A 21,554-nucleotide genomic window follows, 5' to 3' on the forward strand; every position below is an offset into this window, starting at 1 on the left:
TTTTGGTCTTATACAAGATAATGGATGGGAGGTTTTAATCAAAAGTTATTTTGTTTTTTTAAAGAACTCTGGTTATTTTCGGTCACAGTAAAATGGATGCTAAGGAGCATGTACCACAGGGACAAAAAAAATGCCAAAACACTGGAGATCAATCAGAAGAATCTATGTTTTTCTTTCTAAAATGATGTTCTTTCTGGCTTTGTCTCAGAAAGAAAGGCTTTCTTTATGTAAGAAGACGGAAAGAATGTGCAGTCCTGTCCTACTTTCACAAAACTCTTAAATCACATTAGGCCCAAATGCCTGCCTTGTATAAAATATCTCCTTGAATCTGGGTTATTTCAAATAAAGCCCTTAATGAAAGCTTACAGAACTCTTATGCTCTGAAAAAAACATTTAATGAAAGCATAACAAAATGCCTCTTTCAGCTGCACTCAGCCTTGAGACATGACCATGTACTAGGATGTCTCTCCATGACTTGGAGTAACAGAGGCTTGTGTATGCATATAAACAGAGAATGCAGTTAATACATTGACAAAAAGCATTTATTTGAGGAGAAACCATAAGTTTGAAAAAAACCCCGAAAGAATCTCCATATCTATGACCTCAGCTTAATTTAATGGGAAGAGCATGGGTTTTACCTCAAGCCTGTTAAGTCACTTTCCAAAGAGCTAAATGAAAATAATACATGTTTTGTAGGTTTGCTGAAAAGATTAGAAAAAATTTTACAGATTCATCCATTAAACATCCAATATATTCTAGGTGTCTTTTCTAGGCTAAAAAGACAAGGGTAAATAAGGCACAGTCTACACACTTTAAAGGTGGCAGTAGTCTACAGATTTAATATGCCTGAAATAGGAGAGTTGTTTAATAAATTGAATACATTGTTGATACCATTCAAGTAAATTGTAAATCCCTACATGTAACAAATTGAGAAGTATATGAGTCACAAATTAATACTTTGGAAAGGAAATGGGTGAGCAAATGCTCATCCTGTCTGTACCTGGTCTTTCCAGTACAACTTCCCCACAAATCTTGAGCCACCCCCCCAAAAAAAAATCCAAACTTTCCTCCCCTCAACATATACATAGTCACAAGTATACACGTGAATTAGGCACATCATCACTCACATAACAGGTAATCAGGATTTTGGCAGTAACCTTGGCGTGTCTTGTTGGAAACATCTTTTTTAGCTATGTGATTTTTGCAAATTAGTCAACCTAAACTTTACAGTCTCCTTTCTTTAAAGTGAAGTTAGTGATGCCTCTGTCTACTTCAAATGGTTTAGGACAAATGAGATAATGTGACTAAATTTTATATACATCATTTTAAAATTATTCATTTTATATTGTCATCTAAAATATCATAGTAGTATTTATTCACTTGGTTATAAATGAGTGTATACTTAAACTGTGACAGAGTAGAAAATTATATTTCTTAAAATATATTTAGGATGAGAATTCATTTTGTTTGGAAAACCAAATATATTGAATTTCTTTATAAAGAAATTATTTATATCTTTTCATGAAGCATTTACAAATCCTGTCTTGGAAATTCTCTAACACCTTATTAATGGTATGTTTTTGTAAAAAGTACTGGATCCAAGAATTTAGGGTCATCTGTTATTATACAGAGGTAGAAAAGGAGTCAGATAATGAAGCTGCTATGTAGTATCATTTTCATTGTATGAGCAAGCTGATTTATGGAGAGTCAGCTTCATGAGGGTACTTGAAATAGAATTTAATGTACTACAGAAGGAAGAAATTAGTTCCATTTTGCTTCTTCCCCTTTCAAACATTAAATTACTAGAATAAGCCTTTAAAACTATAATTCTTCACTCCTTCTGTTCAGTCCTACATATAAAATGTTCTATGCCTTTGTCCAGAAAACATGTTTCTGAGAACTAAGTTTAAAACATATGAATGGCTTGAATACAGCATCTAGAAAATAGTAATTTACTAGGAGATAAAATTCATTACAGATAAGATTACCAGACTTGTTAAAAGATCTGTAGCTTTTCCCTGCTACTCAAGGAAAAGGTGTAAAGAAAAAGGAAGTGCCAATTTTAGATAATTATTGGGTACCACCGTTAAATTAGTGAGTACCATTTGAACTTTTGGAAGAGAGAGGTATAATTTCAGCATCGAAGGTAAAATTTATTATAGACTCGAGGGTAGGGTTGATATACATGGTTGGAAATTATAGAGGACTGTTGAATAGAACAAATTATAGTTAGCTTACTTCTCTCTCTAACAGGCTCAGTGAAGTAGAAGACCTCTTTTTAAAGAAATTTCCTTTTACAAAGTATTGATTTATATGACTATGTCAAGACACATTTTGTTTTGCTTTGTTTTGTTTGCTTGCTTTGAATAGATTGAGCAGTTGGCCTAGTGATATAGATAACACATGCTAGGTCTAAACTGTCAATTACTTCCAGAACTGGTCTTCCTTTGCATTAAATGTTGAGAAATAAGAATTAATACTTATTGAATAATTACCATTTTAGGTATTATGCTAACTTACCTTTGTTGTGGTAACATTTTTTTAGCTCATCATTTAGATTTGAAACTGATAGGGTAAAAATAAGTGAAATGCAAAACAATGTAATTTTACATGAGGTAATATGCACCACTACTTTGGCTATTGACAGGTACTAGCACATTATCAAGACTTTCTATAATGAGTAGGTTTAGAATCTCCGAGTAAACAGACAAACATCTAGAATGGAAGATGTTTAGAAGAGGGCTGCTGCTGCTGCTAAGTCATGTCAGTCGTGTCCGACTCTATGCGACCCCATAGATGCCAGCCCACCAGGCTCCCGTCCCTGGGATTCTCCAGGTAGAAGAGGGCTAGGACTAAGTAATCTTTAGATGACATCAGAAAATGTCTAAAATATATTATTCTATAAAGTGCAAAGTGATATTATAAATAGTCTGTAAGTAAGCTTATTACATACTCTACTTTACAATATGAAGAAATACAAAGCAGAGATATTTGATAACTGGCCTGCCATCTCATAGGGATAGAAGCCAGAATTCCTAGTATTTAAAATCCATCTTAATTCCATATTAAACTTTTCTTAGGTTTGGAATGAGTGATAGGAGCTAAGAAACAAATTATGAGGTGTTAGACAGTCAGAGCTAAATGTGAATTTTGCCTAACACCAATTCACACTGCATTAACTGACACCAGTAACGTGAAGCATTGTTGTGTGGTATTTACTAATGAAAATTTGCAAATGCAAACATTGCCTCTAAAGAGATTGTTGCCTAAAACGGTCTCCTGTTGGCGAAAGGTGCTCAGATTGCAATATAATGCTTACAATTCTGGGAGAGAGTAAACCTCTGAGTGCACTCTATCCAGTTAAGTGTTAAAAATATGAATAACATAGCTAAAAAAAATTTTCTTAATGAATTTACTTATTCTAAATTACTTTGTATTTTTAAGCCAGTTACATATAGAATCTCATATAATTAATGAATATTGCTGGAAGTATTTACTGCTTCTTTGTCCTTTCATATCAATAATCTAGTGTGTAAAGGTAGACTATAGCCTCCAGCTACTGTTTAACCAACTAAAATAATTGTTTGCTATGCCTCTTTTCTTTTCTAAAGTCCTATGTCCAGGTAAGATAAAATAGCAAAAGAACTGAAAATTCTTTCATTCTGATAATATTTTTTTAAATATTTTATATGAATATCTCAATAAATGAGCCAATGTTTTTAAAAGTATTATTCATAAGAAAACATAAGGTGTTCATGAGAGAATAGAGACCTGTGCTTAAAACCAGAAGTTTCAAGTTCTGCCTAGCACTTTAAATTTGGCAAGTTACTTAAAACCCTCAATTCACTGTTTTCTCATCTATAAAATGGGGATTACATCAACCTTATTTCTTGTTGTGAAATAATAATTGTATTTTGTTAATTGCAATGTTTTCTTAAAATATACTTTACTAAAAATACAAGTTAGTTGGAAATCTAGATATAAGTATGTATATAAATCTTCCATACAGATGCAAAAACACTGCCTTACAAAGATAAAATATATGTAAACTCTTTTTTAAGAAAACAGAAAAGTTGAAAGAACACTGCATATCTTAAAGGAGAATAAAGCACAAGAGAGTATGAAAAAGAAGAAAGCTGTGGAAGATAAAAATAAATCAGTTTTACAGTTACACTTACTTGGAGCACTTCAGTTAACTAAAGAGATAAAGGGACACACACACAATTTTGTTAAAATGGAATTAAATTATTCTTGTTCTTTGTAAAAAATGATTATATTGTTTTTTAATCTAATAAAAGTAATTTAGTAAAAACAAGACTAGTTTAATTCCAATAAGTATTTTAGTCATGTAAAATGTTTCAATAAATATTTGAGACATAGTCTATAAACAGTCTCACTAAGTTTAATAAACAAAGTTGAAAATATTAAGAGAGAAAGTAATTATATATTTTAATACTACATTTCAAATTTTAATTGTATTAACTCTCTGCATAAAGAAGATCAATACTCTTATACTTTCTTCCACTTTCCTTTTCCATTATTTATTGGTCTCCTGGGTTTCATCTTCAAATTTTCCATTCATTCCCTTTCTTCCTCTGTCTTTTATCTCTTTTTCTTTCACTCATTATTACAGGTTCTATATCCTTTACACAGTCTTTGAAATATTTTAGGAAAGCAGCCTGTTTCTTTTTTGGGGAACTTAGTTTTTCCCCTGGATTTTTAAAGAATGCTTTCTGTATACTTGAAGTAGCTTAAGTTGGACATATTAGTATATGAACTTATGATCTCCAGGAATACACAATAGTCTTTTGACCCAGATGTTCACTCTTGTGTTATTTCAGGTAAATACATTTATATTTTAAATAGATCTTATTTTCTGTTCTCTTGAGTTTAGTTTTTACTTTTTTCTGGAGCAATTAATTATAACAGATCATATTTTTTGGTTCTAACATATCTATCATTATTCTGAAGCTTCTTTACTCTTTATTTTTCTCTGTATCATCCTAAGCCTTTCTTCACTGTTTGTCACTAGGATTGATTTTTATCTTATTTCGTTTTGTTTCTAGGATGTGTCTAATGTGTTAATAGCTTTTAAATGGGATTATTTGCATTTTACCTCAAGAGGTCTCCTGCTTGGCAGGCAGATTCTTTACCACTGAGTTACCCGGGAAGCCCTTATGTTTTATTACAGGTTATTGAGTATAGTTCCTTAAGCTATACGGGAGGACCTTGTTTATTCTTTCATATATACTAGGGTACATCTGCTAATCCCAATCCATTCCTGTCCCTTTGGTGACCACAAGTCATTTCTCTATATCTATGAGTCTGTTTCTGTTTCATAAATAAGCTCATTTGTGTCATATTTTAAGTTCTGCAAATAAGTGATATCATATGTAATTGCCTTTCTCATTCTGACTTTATTTCATATAATAATCTCTAGGACCATTGTGGGAAAAAAAAATAATCTCTAGGACCATTGTGTTGCTGCAAAGGGCATTATTTCATTCTTTTTATGACTGAGTAATAGTCCTTTATATATATATTGATCACATCTTCTTTATCTATTCATCTGTCCATGGACATTTAAGTTGTTTCCACGTCTTTAGAATATTGTAAATACTACTGATATGAACATTGGGTTATATGTATCTTTTTGAATTGTAGTTTTGTCCACAAACATGCCCAGGAATGGGATTACCATATTATACAGTAACTCTCTTTTTAGTTTTAGGAGGAACCTCTGTACTGCTTTCATAGTAGCTGTACCAGTTTACATTCCTACCAACAGTGTAGAAGGGTTTCTTTTCTTTGCACTTTCTCCAGTATTTGTTATTTGTTGACATTTTAATAGTGGCCTCTCTGTTCAGTGTACTTTTGATTTGCATTTCTTAAATAATTGGCAAGCAGTGTTGAGCATCTTTTCCTGTGTCTACTCAGTTAAGTTCAGTTACTCAGTCCTGTCCTACTCTTTGCAACCCCATGGACTGCAGCACGCCAGGCTTCCCTGTCCATCACCAACTCCCAGAGCTTACTCAAACTAATGTCCATCGAGTCGGTGATGCCATCCATCCATCTCATCCTCTGTCGTCCCCTTCTCCTCCTGCCTTCAGTCTTTCCCAGCATCAGGGTCTTTTCCAGTGAATAAGTTCTTTCACATCAGGTGGCCAAAGTATTGGAATTTTAGCTTCAGCATCAACCCCTCCAATGAGTATTCAGGACTGATTTCCTTTAGGATTGACTGGTTTGACATCCTTGCAGTCCAAGGGACTCTCAGGAGTCTTCTCCAACACCACAGTTCAAAAGCATCAATTCTTCAGCACTCAGCTTTCTTTATAGTCCAACTCTCACATCCATATATGACTACTGGGAAAACCATAGCTTTGACTAGATGGACCTTTGTTGGCAGAGTAATATCTCTGCTTTTTATGATTGTCTAGGTTGGCCATAGCTTTTCTTCTAAGGAGCAAACGTCTTTTAAATTTCATGGCTTCGGTCACCATCTGCAGTGATTTTGGAGCCCCTCAAAAATAAAGTCTGTCACTGTTTCCATTGTTTCCCCATCTATTTGCCATGAAGTGATGGGACCAGATGCCATGATCTTAGTTTTCTGAATGTTGAGTTTTAAGACAACTTTTTCACTCTCCTCTTTCACTTTCATCAAGTGGCTCTTTAGTTCTTCTTCACTTTCTGCCATAAGGGAGGTGTCATCAGCATATCTGAGGGTATTGATATTTCTCCCAGTAATCTTGATTCCAGCTTGTGCTTCATCCAGCCTGGCATTTTGCATGATGTACCCTGCATAGAAGTTAAATAAGCAAGGTGACAATAAACAGCCTTGATGTACTCCTTTCCTGATTTGGAAACAGTCTGAGGTTCCATGTCCAGTTCTAACTGTATCTTCTTGACCTGCATACAGATTTCTCAGGCGGTAGGTCAGGTAATCTGGTATTCCCATCTCTTGAAGAATTTTCCACAGTTTGTTGTGATCCACACAATCAAAGGCTTTGGCATAGTCAATAAAGCAGAAGTTGATGTTTTTCTGGACCTCTCTTGCTTTTTCAATGATCCAACAGATGTTGAAAGTTTGATCTCTGCTTCCTCTGGCTTTTCTGAAACCAGCTTGAACTTCTGGAAGTTCACAGTTCACATTCTGTTGAAGCCTGTCTTGGAGAATTTTGAGCACTACTTTGCAAGCATGTGAGATGAGTGCAACTGTGCAGTAGTTTGAACATTTTTTGGCTTTGCCTTTCTTTGGGATTGGAATGAAAACTGACCTTTTCCAGTCCTGTGGCCACTGTTGACTTTTCCAAATTTGCTGGCATACTGAGTGCAGCACTTTCATAGCATCATCTTTCAGGATTCGAAATAGCTCAACTGGAATTCCATCACCTCCACTAGATTTGTTCGTAGGGATGCTTCCTAAGGCCCACTTGACTTCACATTCCAAGATTTCTGGCTCTAAGTGAGTGATCACAGCATCATGGTTATCTGGGTCATGAAGATCTTTTTTGTACAGTTCTTCTATGTATTGTTGCCACTTGTTAGTATCTTCTGCTTCTGTTAGGTCCATACCATTTCTGTCCTTTATTGAGCCCATCTTTACATGAAATGTTCCCTTGGTATCTCTAATTTTCTTGAAGTGATCTCTAGTCATTCCTATTCTATTATTTTCCTCTCTTTCTTTGCATTGATCACTGAGGAAGGATTGCTTATCTCTCCTTGCTAGCCTTTGGAACTCTGCATTCAAATGGGAATATCTTTCCTTTTCTCCTTTGCTTTTCACTTCTCTTTTCTCAGCTATTTGTAAGGCCTCCTCAGACAACCATTTTGCCTTTTTGCCTTTCTTTTTCCTGGGTATGGTCTTGATCACTGCCTTCTGTACAATGTCACGAAATTCCACCCATAGTTCTTCAGGCACTCTATCTATCAGATCTAACTCCTTAAATTTATTTGTCACTTACACTATATAATCGTAAGGGATTTGATTTAGGTCATACCTGAATGGTCTAGTAGTTTTCCCTAGTTTCTTCAATTTAAGTCTGAATTTGCAATAAGGAGTTCATGATCTGAGCCACAGTCAGCTCCTGGTCTTGTTTTTGCTGACTGTATAGAGCTTCTTCATCTTTGGCTGCAAAGAATATAATCAGTCTGATTTTGGTATTGACCATCTGGTGATGTCCACGTATAGAGTCATCTCTTGTGTTGTTGGAAGAGAGTGTTTGCTATGACCAGTGTATTCTCTTGGCAAAACTCTGTTAGCCTTTGCCCTGCTTCATTCCGTACTCCAAGGCCAAACTTGCAGGTTACTCCAGGTATCTCTTGACTTCCTACTTTTGCTTTCCAGTCTCCTATAATGAAAAGGACATCTTTTTTGGTTGTTAGTTCTAGAAGGTCTTGTAGCTCCTCATAGAACTGTTCACCTTCAGCTTCTTTAGCATTATTTGTTGGGGCATAGACTTGGATTACTGTGATATTGGATGGTTTGCCTTGAAAACGAGCAGAAATCATTCTGTTGTTTTTGAGATTGCACCCAAGTACTGCATTTCAGACTCTTGTTGACTATGAGGGCTACTCCATTTCTTCTAAGGGATTCTTACCCATAGTAGTAGATATAATGGTCATCTATTTAAATTCACCCATTCCAGTCCATTTTAGTTCACTGATTCCTAAAATGTCTACGTTCACTCTTGCCATCTCCTGTTTGACCACTTCCAATTTGCCTTGATTCATGGACCTAATATTTCAGGTTCCTATGCAATATTGTTCTTTATAGCATTGGACTTACTTCCATCACCAGTCACATCCACAGCTGGGTGTTGTTTTTACTTTGGCAAATGTGTCTGTTGGCCATCTGTATGTCTTCTTTGGAGAAATGTCTACTTATGTCTTCTACTCACTTTTTTATTGGGCTGTTTTGGGCTTTTGTTGTTGTTGTTGTTATTGAGTTGTATGAGCTATTTGTATATTTTGGAAATTAAACCTTTGTCAGTTGCATCATTTGCAAATATTTTCTCCCAGTCCATAGATTGTCTTTTAATTTTGTTTATGGTTTCATTTGCTGTGCAAAAGCTTGTAAGTGTGATTAGGTCTCATTTGCTTATTTTTACTTTTATTTCTATTGCCTTGGGACACTGTCCTAAGTAAACATTAGCGTTATTTATGTCTGAAAATGTTTTGCCTGTGTTCTTTTGTAGGAGTTGTATGGTGTATTTTGAGTTTATTTTTGTGTATGATGTGAGGGTATGTTCCAACCTCATCAATTTACATGTGGCTGTCCAGCTTTCCCACAAGCACTCCACACAAAAACTCTTAGAACTGATAAATGAATTTAGCAAGATAGCAAGATACAAGATTAACATACAGAAATCTGTTGCATTTGTTTATACTAGCAATGAATATCAGAAAGAGAAAGTTAAAAAAAATCCCTTTTGAAGAAAAAAATCCCTTTTAAAGTAGAATAAACCTGTTCAAGGTGATTAAAGGCTTATATGCTAAGAACTATAAAACAGTAATAAAGGAAATTGGAGATAATTCAAAGAAACAGAAAAATATTCCATACTCTTGGATTGGATGAATTAATATTGTTAAAATGATAATGCTGCCCAACGCAATTGCCTGATTTAATGTGATCTCTATCAAATTACCCATGACATTTTTCACAGAGCTAGAGCAAATAATCCCAAATTTCCATGGAACCATAAAACACTCAGATTGCCAAAGCAGTCCTGAGGAAAAAGAACAAAGTTAGAGGCACCCTCCTAGACTTCAGACAATACTACAAAGTTACAGTAGTCAAAAAAGCATAGCATTGGTTCCAAAACAGATATTCCGGTAAATGGAACAAATAGAGAGTCCCAAAATAAACCCACACACCTACAGTCAGTTAATCTTCAACAATGGAGCCAAGAATATACAGTGGAGAAAAGACAGTGTTCTTTCTGTTAATCAGAGCTATGTGCCATGTTGTAGGATAAATTTCTTCTCTAGAGTAGGATTAATTTTTATTCTATTAATACAGCTAAAATATAAGTTTTGGGAAACTAAGAGGCCTGGAGGCTGGTCAAAGCAATTCTTACTGCTACTTTGCTCTCTATTCCAAACAAAATTACAAAACACCCTCACGTGTCCTCTATGTGTGTGTTGTCTTCTTTGGTTCAAAGGCTCAAGATGATCTGGTGTTACTCTCCCTCCCATCCACCAATCTCCCCCAACTTGTGGAGACAGTGGACACAGAGGTTTTTGTCACCATCCATGCATTTGATTTCAATGACAAAGGCATTTTGTAACTATAAAAGGATAAGCATGATTGATAGTGATAGCTCATAATTATGCATGCATCCTTTGAGACCACCTCAGTAGACATGTCTCTTTTTACTTTTAGTAGAAACAGTAAAGAACAAGCTGGAACAGTCTTTGAGTAGGAAAAACTTAACAAGAGCTTCACAAGTATCACACTGTGAAGCATGTGAATTTAACCTTCCAAGAAAAAAATAGGCAACGTGATGATTTGAGAACGTTAGTTAACAAGTTTTTAATTTCACCTTTCCTCAGAAGTGAGAAAGTGAAAACAACAACAACAAATTTTATATGCCTGGCAAGTTGGAATTTCTGAACCTACAAAAGAGGAATACCACCTATAACTGTGAATTTTTTCCAGAAAAATTCATTTTTTTCCCTTTCATCCTGCTAATTGATGTGATCAATTCTGACTTCAACTCCTATAAGCTTCAAATAGTTGGGGTGTTTTCGTTGACTCCCTCCCTATCACTTAGAATACTCTTTTTTCCTCTCCATCTCAGTTACAGTTTGAGGAATGGAGCAGTATTAGTTCTGTCTGATTTCTTATGGGTTTGGAGGAAAGAAATATAACTGTTTTACAGATAAAGTTGCTGAATGATGAGGTATTGCTCTCTGTCTTGAGGTTTGAATGAAAAAAAATTTTTTTGGCAGCATTCACTTGACAAAGTCCATGGTACATTCAGCACCATTTTCTAAAAAATTAACAAAGTGAGTTTGTCAGTTTAAGAAAACAATGACAGTAGTTGTTGTCAATGACAAAAAGCAACTTTTAAGTAAAAATGAAATTTTCTAAAACTTTTATCTGCCTCCCTGAGCTTGACAGCTTTTCATAATTCAGACTTTTTTAATGATATGGGTGGTGATATTAACAAAAGTGTTTTTAATATTGTATGAATTGTGTCAAAGTTTTGAAGACCTACATAACTCAGTAGACCATTATTTTACAAAATAAATAGTATATGATGTTACCAATTCAGGTAGTTAAATGATCCATTCAAGGTGCAACATAGTCTATAGTATTTTAAAGTAAAGGTACAAAAACATTTCGTTGATATGGTTTCAGATTCTACATTTCCATTAATCTTTAAAAAAAAAGAAACACTACTTTTCATGTTTTGGTAGTATGAAAGATTGTCCACAGTTATCTGAAAAGGATGCTAAAATACTCCTTCCTTTTCAACTAGCTATATATGTAAGATCGTTGTATATTTCAACTAACACAACATATTAACTGGATTTAATGTAGAAACAAGTATCAGAATTCAGCCATCTGCTATTAAGCCAAGTACTGATGAAATTTGAAAAAATATATAAAATGGCATGCCTCACTGTTTTTGAAAAATATGGTTATTTTTCATTAAAATCCCTACTTACAGGTATATTCTTGTTATTTTAACGGAAGCAATGAATGAATATTTGTAAATATATACTTTTACTTTTTAATTAGAAACTTTAATGTTCTTTGAGGACTAGTGTTTCCTTTTTGTAGTATAAAGAAATCCTGAGATTGAAACCTACGAGAACAAATGATCCATGTTAAAGACCTTCACCAGATTTCAATTGTTCTAAAGATAAAATGCAAATTCTAAACATATTGCCACTAAACAGTATATTATAATCCCATGAATATTTATTTAGTTCCTTGGTTCAGTGATGCTGCCTTTTGTGGACACACTGTTCCTTCTCTTTAAGATGTTCTTCTCCATCCATATCACCTAGTTAAATCTTTCTTATTCTTCCGGTTTCAGCTCTTAAAGTCCTTTCCTAGACTCTCTTGTAACCATGCTTTTATACATCAGAACATCTCTCTTTCTAATTGTATGTTTACTGATGAAATTATTTCACTGAAGTATTTCTTCCCAATAGACTGAAAAACCATAAAACCAGTAAGCATGTGTATGTTGGCTTACCATTGTATCCATTCTTCCTAACAGAGTGCTTATCACAAAGTAGAGTGGGAAATGAAATATTTGTTGGTGAATGAGTAAGTGAATAAATGTGTGAATCAATAGAGGAGAGAAAATCCATTGAAATCAACATAGAATTTGACCTAGCATGAATTGCTTCTTCAATAATGTAAAGATCCAAGATAAATACTGGAAAAAGAATATTTTGAACTCATTTAAATCACTTGTATTTTTCCCTAGTGCACTTTTATTACTATATATTCTTGTTGGCCACTTCTCTTACACAGAAAATAGAATGGAAGCAGATATAATATACAACATTTAGTTGTGTTAGCAAGTGTTCCTTTGTAAGCCTTGTAGGTAGCGAGCAACTGTTGGCAGACAGTTTCTTGTATTTCACTTGACTTAATGTTTGCTATAAATTTGAATTCTATTATTTGCATGTATGACTGTCTTTCTACAGTCTCCTATTGTCTCATCTATTACCTCTTTTGGCCTAAAAATCTACAGTTGAGTGACACCTACTTGCATTTCCTCCATATCTCTCATGTTACTAGCTTATCATTATACTTAACAAACCTCATTTTGTTTATAATTTATTAGTTTTCCCGTGAGACTTTCCACTCTTTAAGAGCTTGGACTGTATTCTGTTCATCTGTGTATCCATAGGATATGATAAGGTGTTTAGCTCTTGATAAACACTCAATAAATGAATGTACAAAAAAATTATTGAATGAATCAGTTAATAAATGACATGATATATTCCTTAACTTTTTAATTAAATCGTTCCAGTTAAAACTCAGGTAATGGGAGAAATCAAGATTGCATTGAAGAAAGAAATGAAGACAGATGGGGAACAACTAATAGTTGAAATCCTACAGTGTAGAAATATTACCTACAAATTTAAATCTCCTGATCACTTACCAGGTATCTAATTTTATGATAATAAGCAATATAATGTAGCTAAGAACTCCTTAGGAGAATGAACTAAATGCCCTAGAAAATGCTAAGTAAAATTTGGGCTGTGTATCAAATATATCTGAAAAAAATATGAAATAAGAATTAATTTATCTTATATAGAGCAAATTGATATTTTACTGGTTAAAAATTAGATTTTTTTCCAACACAAACTTAGAGTGATATATTTATTATACAACAAGTAAACATTTAAACTGCTAAGAAAATTGGTGTGTTTTAATTAGGTATATTTTAATTGCTCTATGTTGTCTGAAACAAGTTGTTCACAGTCTACTGGCTTTATGTAAAATGTAGGGAAGCTCTCAGTATACAATTATAATGCTAATTGTATTGAAAAATGTATTGTTAATGGACAATAACAAGCTGAATTCTTATTTTCAGATTTATATGTGAAACTATATGTGATGAACATATCTACCCAAAAAAAGGTGATCAAGAAAAAAACAAGAGTATGTAGACATGATCGAGAGCCTTCATTCAATGAAACTTTTCGATTCAGCCTAAGTCCTGCTGGACATTCTCTTCAGGTAACTCATACAGTTCCTATTTTTTAATTTTCACCTATACTGTACTTATTTCCTATTTAATTATTCAATATTTATGTGCCAATCATATAGTATGTGACATTTTACAAGTTAATTTTTAGAAGTAACTTTCCAGGGGCCCTTGAAAATTCCACAACCAACTCACCCCATCCAATTAGCCTCTATCCTACCTACTCCGTTTCATTTATACAGATTTTTTTTCACACTCACTGCCACTAATCCTCTTTGGGTCTTCATCTTTATTATGCAAATCATTTCAGCAGTATACCTGGCCTACTTGCCATCACTATCATGCTTTTAACTCATTTTATCACACTATTGGCAGAGATATCTTTTAAAAACACTGACTAGATTACCCTCCAATGATTCGCTGTTATCCTGACCCATTCAGAATCCTCTAAAGTGAGTTATATTTATTTAATTTAATTATATTTCATTTAATTTCATTTCTTTGTATACTTTTCCACTCACTCTTTACTTCAGTCACACCAGAATCTTCAAATTCTTGGGTTGTTTGCTTATATTTTTCCTCCCTTTCAGTACTCCCTTCTTCTTTTCTCTCCATCTCTTACAATATTCCACATCTTTCAATGTAAAATCATCTCTTTACTGATGACCATGGTATAATTCATCACATCTTATTCACATGTTTTGCTTATCTTATTAGGCCATTACTCCCAGTTTTGTGCAACCATTTATGTACTTAACCTGCCACTGTTTCTGTGGTATCCACTTCGCTGGTGCAAGGCTTGATTTTCATTGCTGTCTGTTCTGCAGCCTAGCACAATGCTTATACATGGTATGCCTATGGTAGATGTGGAGACAAGGAATGAGAAAGGAGAAAGAGGAGGGAGGGTAATGGTGAAAACGTGGGAAGAGAAGACCATGGTTCTGGTACTTAAATAAAGGCCTGTGCTGGAGACTAATGTGAGAGATATTACAAAGCAAAAACTGCCTTGAGAGGATTAACTGAAATTAAAGGGAATAATCAGATTAAAAAGACACTCTGAAGTCTGTGTGAACAGATGTGTCAGGCACAGAGGCTGAGTAGTTAAAGAAGGGATGGAGGGAGAAAAAAATCATGAGTTTGTCTGAAATGTGATAAATTTGATAAGGGCAGGTCCAAATGAAATATATAATTAGGCAATTTGAAATCACAAAATCAAAGGCTTGAAAAGATAGAAGAGTAGATTTTGAAGTCAGAAACATGAAAGTAAATTTTGGCAGGAATAAAGATGAATTATATGAAGATTCCAAAAAGAGAGAGCGTAAGAGAATTGTCGAGGATTAATGGCTGTCTCCACCTTGTCTCTACCTTTCTTTCAACTGATCCCTAAAAGAAAAAAAAAAAAAAATTCTTGAGTTTGAGATCCCATGGAATTTCAACTAATGTAAATTCTACATATAACAAGAAACCACTTTAGAAGAGCTTACTATAGTCAAATCCCCAGTAAAATTAAATGGCATTTAAAATCAGTGTTATGTTCTATCTATCTCTTACTTATTTACTTACCACTCAAATAATTTTGTATTCGAGTTGGTTTTTCATAAACTAGTAAAGTTCTTTTCTGAAACTTTCTATCAATTTAAGCATAAACTGAGTTAGAATTAGCTGATAATACATATCTTATCTCGAATTCTGTCCTTCAGGGTAGGTCTCTGCCTTTGGGAAATGTTGATGTGAATTAATTTAATATTATGCAGATCTTTTGAGGTCATTTTAGTTATTAGTTCTCCCACAAGGATGTCTGGTACTTCCTCTCACCCTCACCCTTTCTTGTCTGTGTTACTTCTTTGATGTGCAAATGTCCATAAAAGAAGTTGAAAATGTACACACAAATAGATATATAATTTTGACTATTTTTTCTAGATTTTACTTTTTTCCAATGGAGGGAAGTTTATGAAAAAGACCTTGATTGGCGAAGCCTGTATCTGGCTTGACAAAGTGGATCTGAGAAAAAGAATAGTCAACTGGCACAAACTTTTGGTCAGTCCTACTCAAACCCACTGAAGAAATGTGTCTGCTCAGGGTATAGAAAGTGCTTTAAATAATCTTAATCGTGACTATAGTTGAATACTATTGGTTCTAAGCTATGTTTTCAGGCGTAATCGTGAGAAGAGGAACAAAAAGCAAAAGCATACTCAAACCTTTGCAAATGTATGGTTGTGGAACATAGAAAAAAACTCAAAAGAAAAAGTCCGTATATTGAAGACAAGAAAAAAAAAAAGGAGTTCAGAAACCTTGGATTTCTTGTGGCTGTCATGAAAAACAGTGAGAGAAATTTTGATTACTTAATGCAAAACATTTTTGAGTAGAGTTGAGCTATAGCTAACTGAAGGCTGAGACTTAAAGATTAATATGGTTTCTAACGCAGGCAAAAGTAATCCTTTATGTAGAAGAGCTTTGTTGAAAGGAAGGAAGTGATGTAACAAATCTCAGTTTTCAAAAGTCTTTCTTCTTCATCTTCTCGGATAACTGTTTTGAGATGCTGACACAGGATATACCTACAGTGTGTGTCCAGACTAGAAGTAAGGAGGTTGTGTTTTTAAGGAAAGGGGAACCAGAGATTTAGAAATCATAGCTTTTAGATCATGTTGTACAAGTTTTCTCTGTGTCTAAATGTTACAAGGGTGCACAACACCAATTTTGGAATTCTTGTTGTAAAAGCACATTTGTATAATTTGAAATAATGTATATTGAAAATAATACTAAGTAGAAATGGAATTACATGTACCGAGAAGTAAAAGCCATGACCGGCTAACGGAAAAGAATATTGTCCCATAAACTGTTGGAACCTTGGTTGAAAACATCAAAATCTCCATAAATAACCCTTAATCCAAGACATTTTCAATCTACATACCAAAGGACCTAGATTAAATTGATATGTTCTAGGAAGCATGATAACTTGTGCTTTGTGAAGTTGCAAATCAATGTACGATCCCACATATTTTCTTTCTCTGAAGTAATAAATGCACAGAGAGAAAGTTCTTCCTCTGGCAAACAACTCATACTAATCTGTGACATTGATTAATTAAATTGGTGTCATTTCCTGCTCTTCCACAGTTTCTTTTTCCCTTACTATGTTAATTGATTGTAAAATGAAAACCCTGACACCAAATTCGAGTTCTCTCTAGTGCTCTATTTTCCTACTTTATTGATAGTATCACAGTGTTGGGAAAATATGTGAAAAATCAATGTTATATTAAGGTGAAAGTGTTCTTGGAGCTACTTTAATAATATAGAATAAAATGAGCAATGTCTAAGTCATTAAAATGAAACATCCTCTTCCCCATCAACCAACAACATGAACAAGGAAGTTACATGGACTTGGAGGAGATGAACTCAGCTGGGATTCAAAGCCTGGCCTCTGGCCTTGGTTCTGCCACTAACTGTCACTGTGCACATGTCACTTAAACTCAATTTTCCTCAGTTTTCTTATTTGTGGGAAAATATAATTACATATTCCTAACCTTCCTAATGGGATGTTGGGATGATCAAACTAAGTGATCTATGAGAAAAGATGAAAGCACATTTCCAAATATAGTTTTATACACATAAGAGAGGAATAGGCATTATGCAGTTTTTTCCCCAATTTTGTATGTGAAAAAGCATCTTCAAAACCAACAGCAAGCAAAGACATGGATAAAAGCAGTATATTAACTCCAAAACCAATTTTTTCTTAAAATATGAACGTATATAAACTTTGATTTAACCAAAAAAGGTTTAAAAAAAATTTTAAAGGTTAAAAACTTAATAAAAATGATTTATAAATTGGGTTATCATAAATGAAATAAATTATACTGATCTTATCCTATTCCCAAACCCACAAAAATAAATTGATTCTCTGTGAATTCTGAGTTTAAAAGCTGCTTCTTATTCAAGGGTGAGGTTTTAGTGGAATTAGAGAAATTTTCTGCAAACATATTGGTCAGATATTGGATTTTCTCATTTTTAAAGAAAAACATACTTGAAATCTGAGAGAAATTGATTAAATTTAAGACATTAAAAATTAAGTAATTTATAATAAACCCCATGTCACATATCTTTATTATATTCATGGAGATATATAAATGTACTCCTTTCCAGTCTAGAAAAGGTAACGGTCACTTTTCTTCCCCCTACTTTGTAATCTCCCTCCCCTGACAATGCAATTTTATCATTGATTATTGCTATGAAATGAGCATGTGGTGAGAGGATCACAAAGGATTTGATATTGCTAGAATTTTATTTTTAGAGACAAGTAGATCTGCTGATGGTTGCCATGGATATTTCCAGCAGAATTTAGCACTTTAGGGAGCTTATAGTCATCACATAATTGGGGAAGGAAAGGGTTCAGGAAGATCTCCTTCTGACATAAAAAGGCTCTATTGTTCGTCCTTCAAAGGAGACTCTCGCTCCCACGGGTCCTCTCCTGCAGCCACTTAACCCAGAAGTGTGCGTGAGAGCTTCATGACCAGTTAGCTCACTTCATTACAGTTGCCATTTCTGTTAAAATACACAAAAGGAGGTGCCACCAAAACAAAGATCATACCTTGGTAGCTATTTGACATGAGAGAGGAGGAGTCTTACCATGACAGGTGCCCCTCTATTCCAGAACTGGTGATGTGGCCAGGCCAATCAGGAGAGTTCATGACAGGGCTTCTTTTTGTGCACCAGCATCCCTCTTCAGAGAGTGTAAGATCCTGCCAAGTGTGCCAAGTTTGCAGCTGACCAAACACCTACATTGTACTGGAATTATTCTATGCAACACTGAACCTTATACAAATGCATTTCTTCTGATATTGATTACCCTTCTTACAACAAAACTGTTTCTTTTTTAATTGCAAATAGGGCTCGGTGTTTTTTACTTTTTTTGTATATATCACAGCACATGATTTTCCACTTTTTATTTCATTTATTTTATTGGGATTAGCTTTTTTTATCCTAATAGAGACAAAGTTTGTAATCTCTAAATAACATGTGATCAGTCCAGTTACAGCACTTATAGCTTGAAGAGCATCTTAATTTTTCCCACAATTTCATTAAGTCATAAGACACAAGTTGCTTCTTGGTTTAAAATTTGGTCCCCAAGAAACCTTTAGCTGTGAAGCAAAAGCACAGAGTGAATTTTCACACAAGACAGGGATGTCTAGAATGGTCATTACAGACGTAGATAATACTAAGTTTGTGTTTCCCTGTTTTACTTAAGGTTAAGGAGACTTTTGGTGACTCTGAACTCTTTATTTATCATTTCAGTTTAAAAGAAGAGTATCCAAGACTAAGGGGAAGTGATTGTCTTTGCTCCTTAATGTTGCCTATATTGTAATTAATCACATTAATAAATGCATATTTTCAGCATATCAGTGGATTTAATTTTGTGGATCGCACACATTAAAATAGTCATACTGTGGGAATATTATAGCTGGTAACCAGCTGATACTGATTCTTATTATAGGAATGGTTGTGATGATCATGGTGATAGAGGTAGTGAACTAGGTTGGTGGTGATGTAAAGTAAAATGAAATTATATACTATATTGTGCCCAATTTATTAGAAATGATTTGATCAGTGTTTCATTTCATTAAGATATCATAAAGATGTTTATAGTATTTTTTTACTTTATTATTTAAATCATAACTAACAATATTTTTAAAAACTTATTTTCATTGCTACAATGTCTAATATTCCAAAAGCAGCCAACTACAGCTATGTATGTGTTTATAACTCTATGTGTGACAGAGTGATTTTCCCTCTGTTTGAGCTTGAGCTGGAAGTAAAAGAAAGCTCAATGAATAATTATGAGCTGTCTCTTTAATAATAACTTGCCTTTGACATGACACAAGAATGAATGAGTGAAACAGATATTCTCATTGAATATGACACATTGATGTTTTCTGTATGTTCCATGTTGTTGTTATTATTAAAGACTCCCTTTAAATAAAAATCATTTAATCAAATGATTCCTTCTCTGATAGGTAGATTGAGAGCATTTTCTTAATTCGTTATCCTGTACATAACTATCCATTTGGTATACTAGACGAAGTTGAAATATTAATTCCCTGTGGCATTCAGCATGTGAATATGATTCTCGTTTGATTGTGTATGTATATTTGTTGGTGATGTGCTCAGGTGCTCCCACTACCAATTAATGTGTGTGCCGATATCCTAACAAAAACACATCTGATGTTAAAGGAAATAAGTTTCTTGTCTGAAAAGATAAAAACCTAATAAAATTGGTTTCAAAATAAAAAATAGAGTACTTGGAGATACGTCTTGTTTCTAACTACATGTTGCATGCCGTGTTGGTGATTTGCTAATGTGTTCTTTTTTCTGTTCTACCCAATCTCTCAAAAATCTAATGAACCAACAAAAATTCTTGGGCTAAAGGTTATATAAGTTGAACTGAAATACATGAGAATTGTATAGAAATGCTTGTAAATCTGTCTTGAGTTTTACTTTATGTAAAAATATGTCTTGGTTTGGTGATTGTATACAAGATGTATCTTGATAACTTATGCAAACTGTGCTGTATAAAGGCTGTGGCCTCAGCCTTACTAATAAATATTGAAAATATCAACTTTGGCTGCCTGTGTTTATCAATTTGATAAATTGATACATAACATAGAAGTAGAACTTTTTGGAATATTTTTTCTGAAAATTATATGATGAGTACATTCACTCAGTTTAAAAAGTAAGTTTTAAACAGCACAAATACAGGAATAGAATTAAACATATAACTTAATAAATTACTATATCAGACACTCTTAAAACAACCACCCAGATCAAGAAATTGAACTTTTAACATATTTGATACATTTTAATTCATTGAACTTATTACTCTTATTAAGCTTTAAATTTGCCCTTTTGAGCCAGTGGGTCCTTCTTTGAGTGGACTTACATATTTGATAACTTTCTTTCTATGGCAAGGACATTTTATATCATTTCTTTAACCTTAAAACATTATAGGAAATCTACTGAACTTGAATTTTTACTTTTATTTTTCTTCCTATTTATCTCTATAAAAATAATTAAATTTTGGAATGCATCCAGTTGATTGATCAACTTTTATCTAATGTGCTATCTTTCTCAACCTTTCACTAAATCAAGAGTAGTATATAATATGTTTATGGTAAACTTGAGTATTCTTGGATGAAATATATCTTGGAACATTTTTTGAAAATAATTTCAAATCTAAAAGATTATAATTAGATAAATGGTTAATGAGTTTGACTTTTTGACTATTCATTATCTAGGCTTTTAAGAGCTGAAAATCTATAGTCTACAAATTTTGTAGAAAATTCAGCTAAAATAGTTCACTATTAAAAGTAACAGTAGAATTATAATTGAAAAATGTTGAAATTTTTCTGTTCAACTAACTCCAAATAAACTTTTATTCTAATTTTATTTTAAATTTTATTTAATATTATATCTTATTTGTAAAAATTAAGGAATATTTATGTTAATTATACAGTAAAAAATGACTTCCCAACAATTTGATGCTTTGAAAAGATCAACAAAATTAACAAGCCTATGGCAATTAAAAGAGATGTAAAAAAAAAAAAAAAGATGTAAAGCCAAATTGCCATTTTCAGGTACAAGAAATTAACATAAATGCCAATCAGTTCAGTTCAGTTGCTCAGTCCTGTCCCACTCTTTGCAACCCCATGGACTGCAGCATACCAGGCCTCCTTGTCCATCACCAACTCCTGAAACTTACTCAAACTCATCCATCGAGTTAGTGATGCCATCCAACCATCTCATCCTCTGTTGTCCCCTTCTCCTCCAGCCTTCAATCTTTCCTAGCATCAGGGTCTTTTCTAATGAGTCAGTTCTTCACATCAGGTG

General features: G+C 33.6%; 1 protein-coding gene across 1 annotated transcript in view; it reads left to right on the plus strand.

The window, feature by feature from the left end:
* PCLO (piccolo presynaptic cytomatrix protein) overlaps positions 1-20,286 on the plus strand; it is a 387,017-nt gene extending 366,731 nt beyond the window's left edge. Inside the window, exons 23-25 of the mRNA XM_043462904.1 lie at positions 12,999-13,133; positions 13,566-13,711; positions 15,600-20,286. Coding sequence (XP_043318839.1) covers positions 12,999-13,133; positions 13,566-13,711; positions 15,600-15,740 — 422 coding nt within the window. The 3' untranslated portion in view covers positions 15,741-20,286. The remainder of the gene's footprint in view (positions 1-12,998; positions 13,134-13,565; positions 13,712-15,599) is intronic.
* Positions 20,287-21,554: the final 1,268 nt, after the last annotated feature.

This window comes from Cervus canadensis, chromosome 3 (assembly GCF_019320065.1).
Source record: "Cervus canadensis isolate Bull #8, Minnesota chromosome 3, ASM1932006v1, whole genome shotgun sequence".
In the NCBI taxonomy this organism is placed as follows: Eukaryota; Metazoa; Chordata; class Mammalia; order Artiodactyla; family Cervidae; genus Cervus; species Cervus canadensis.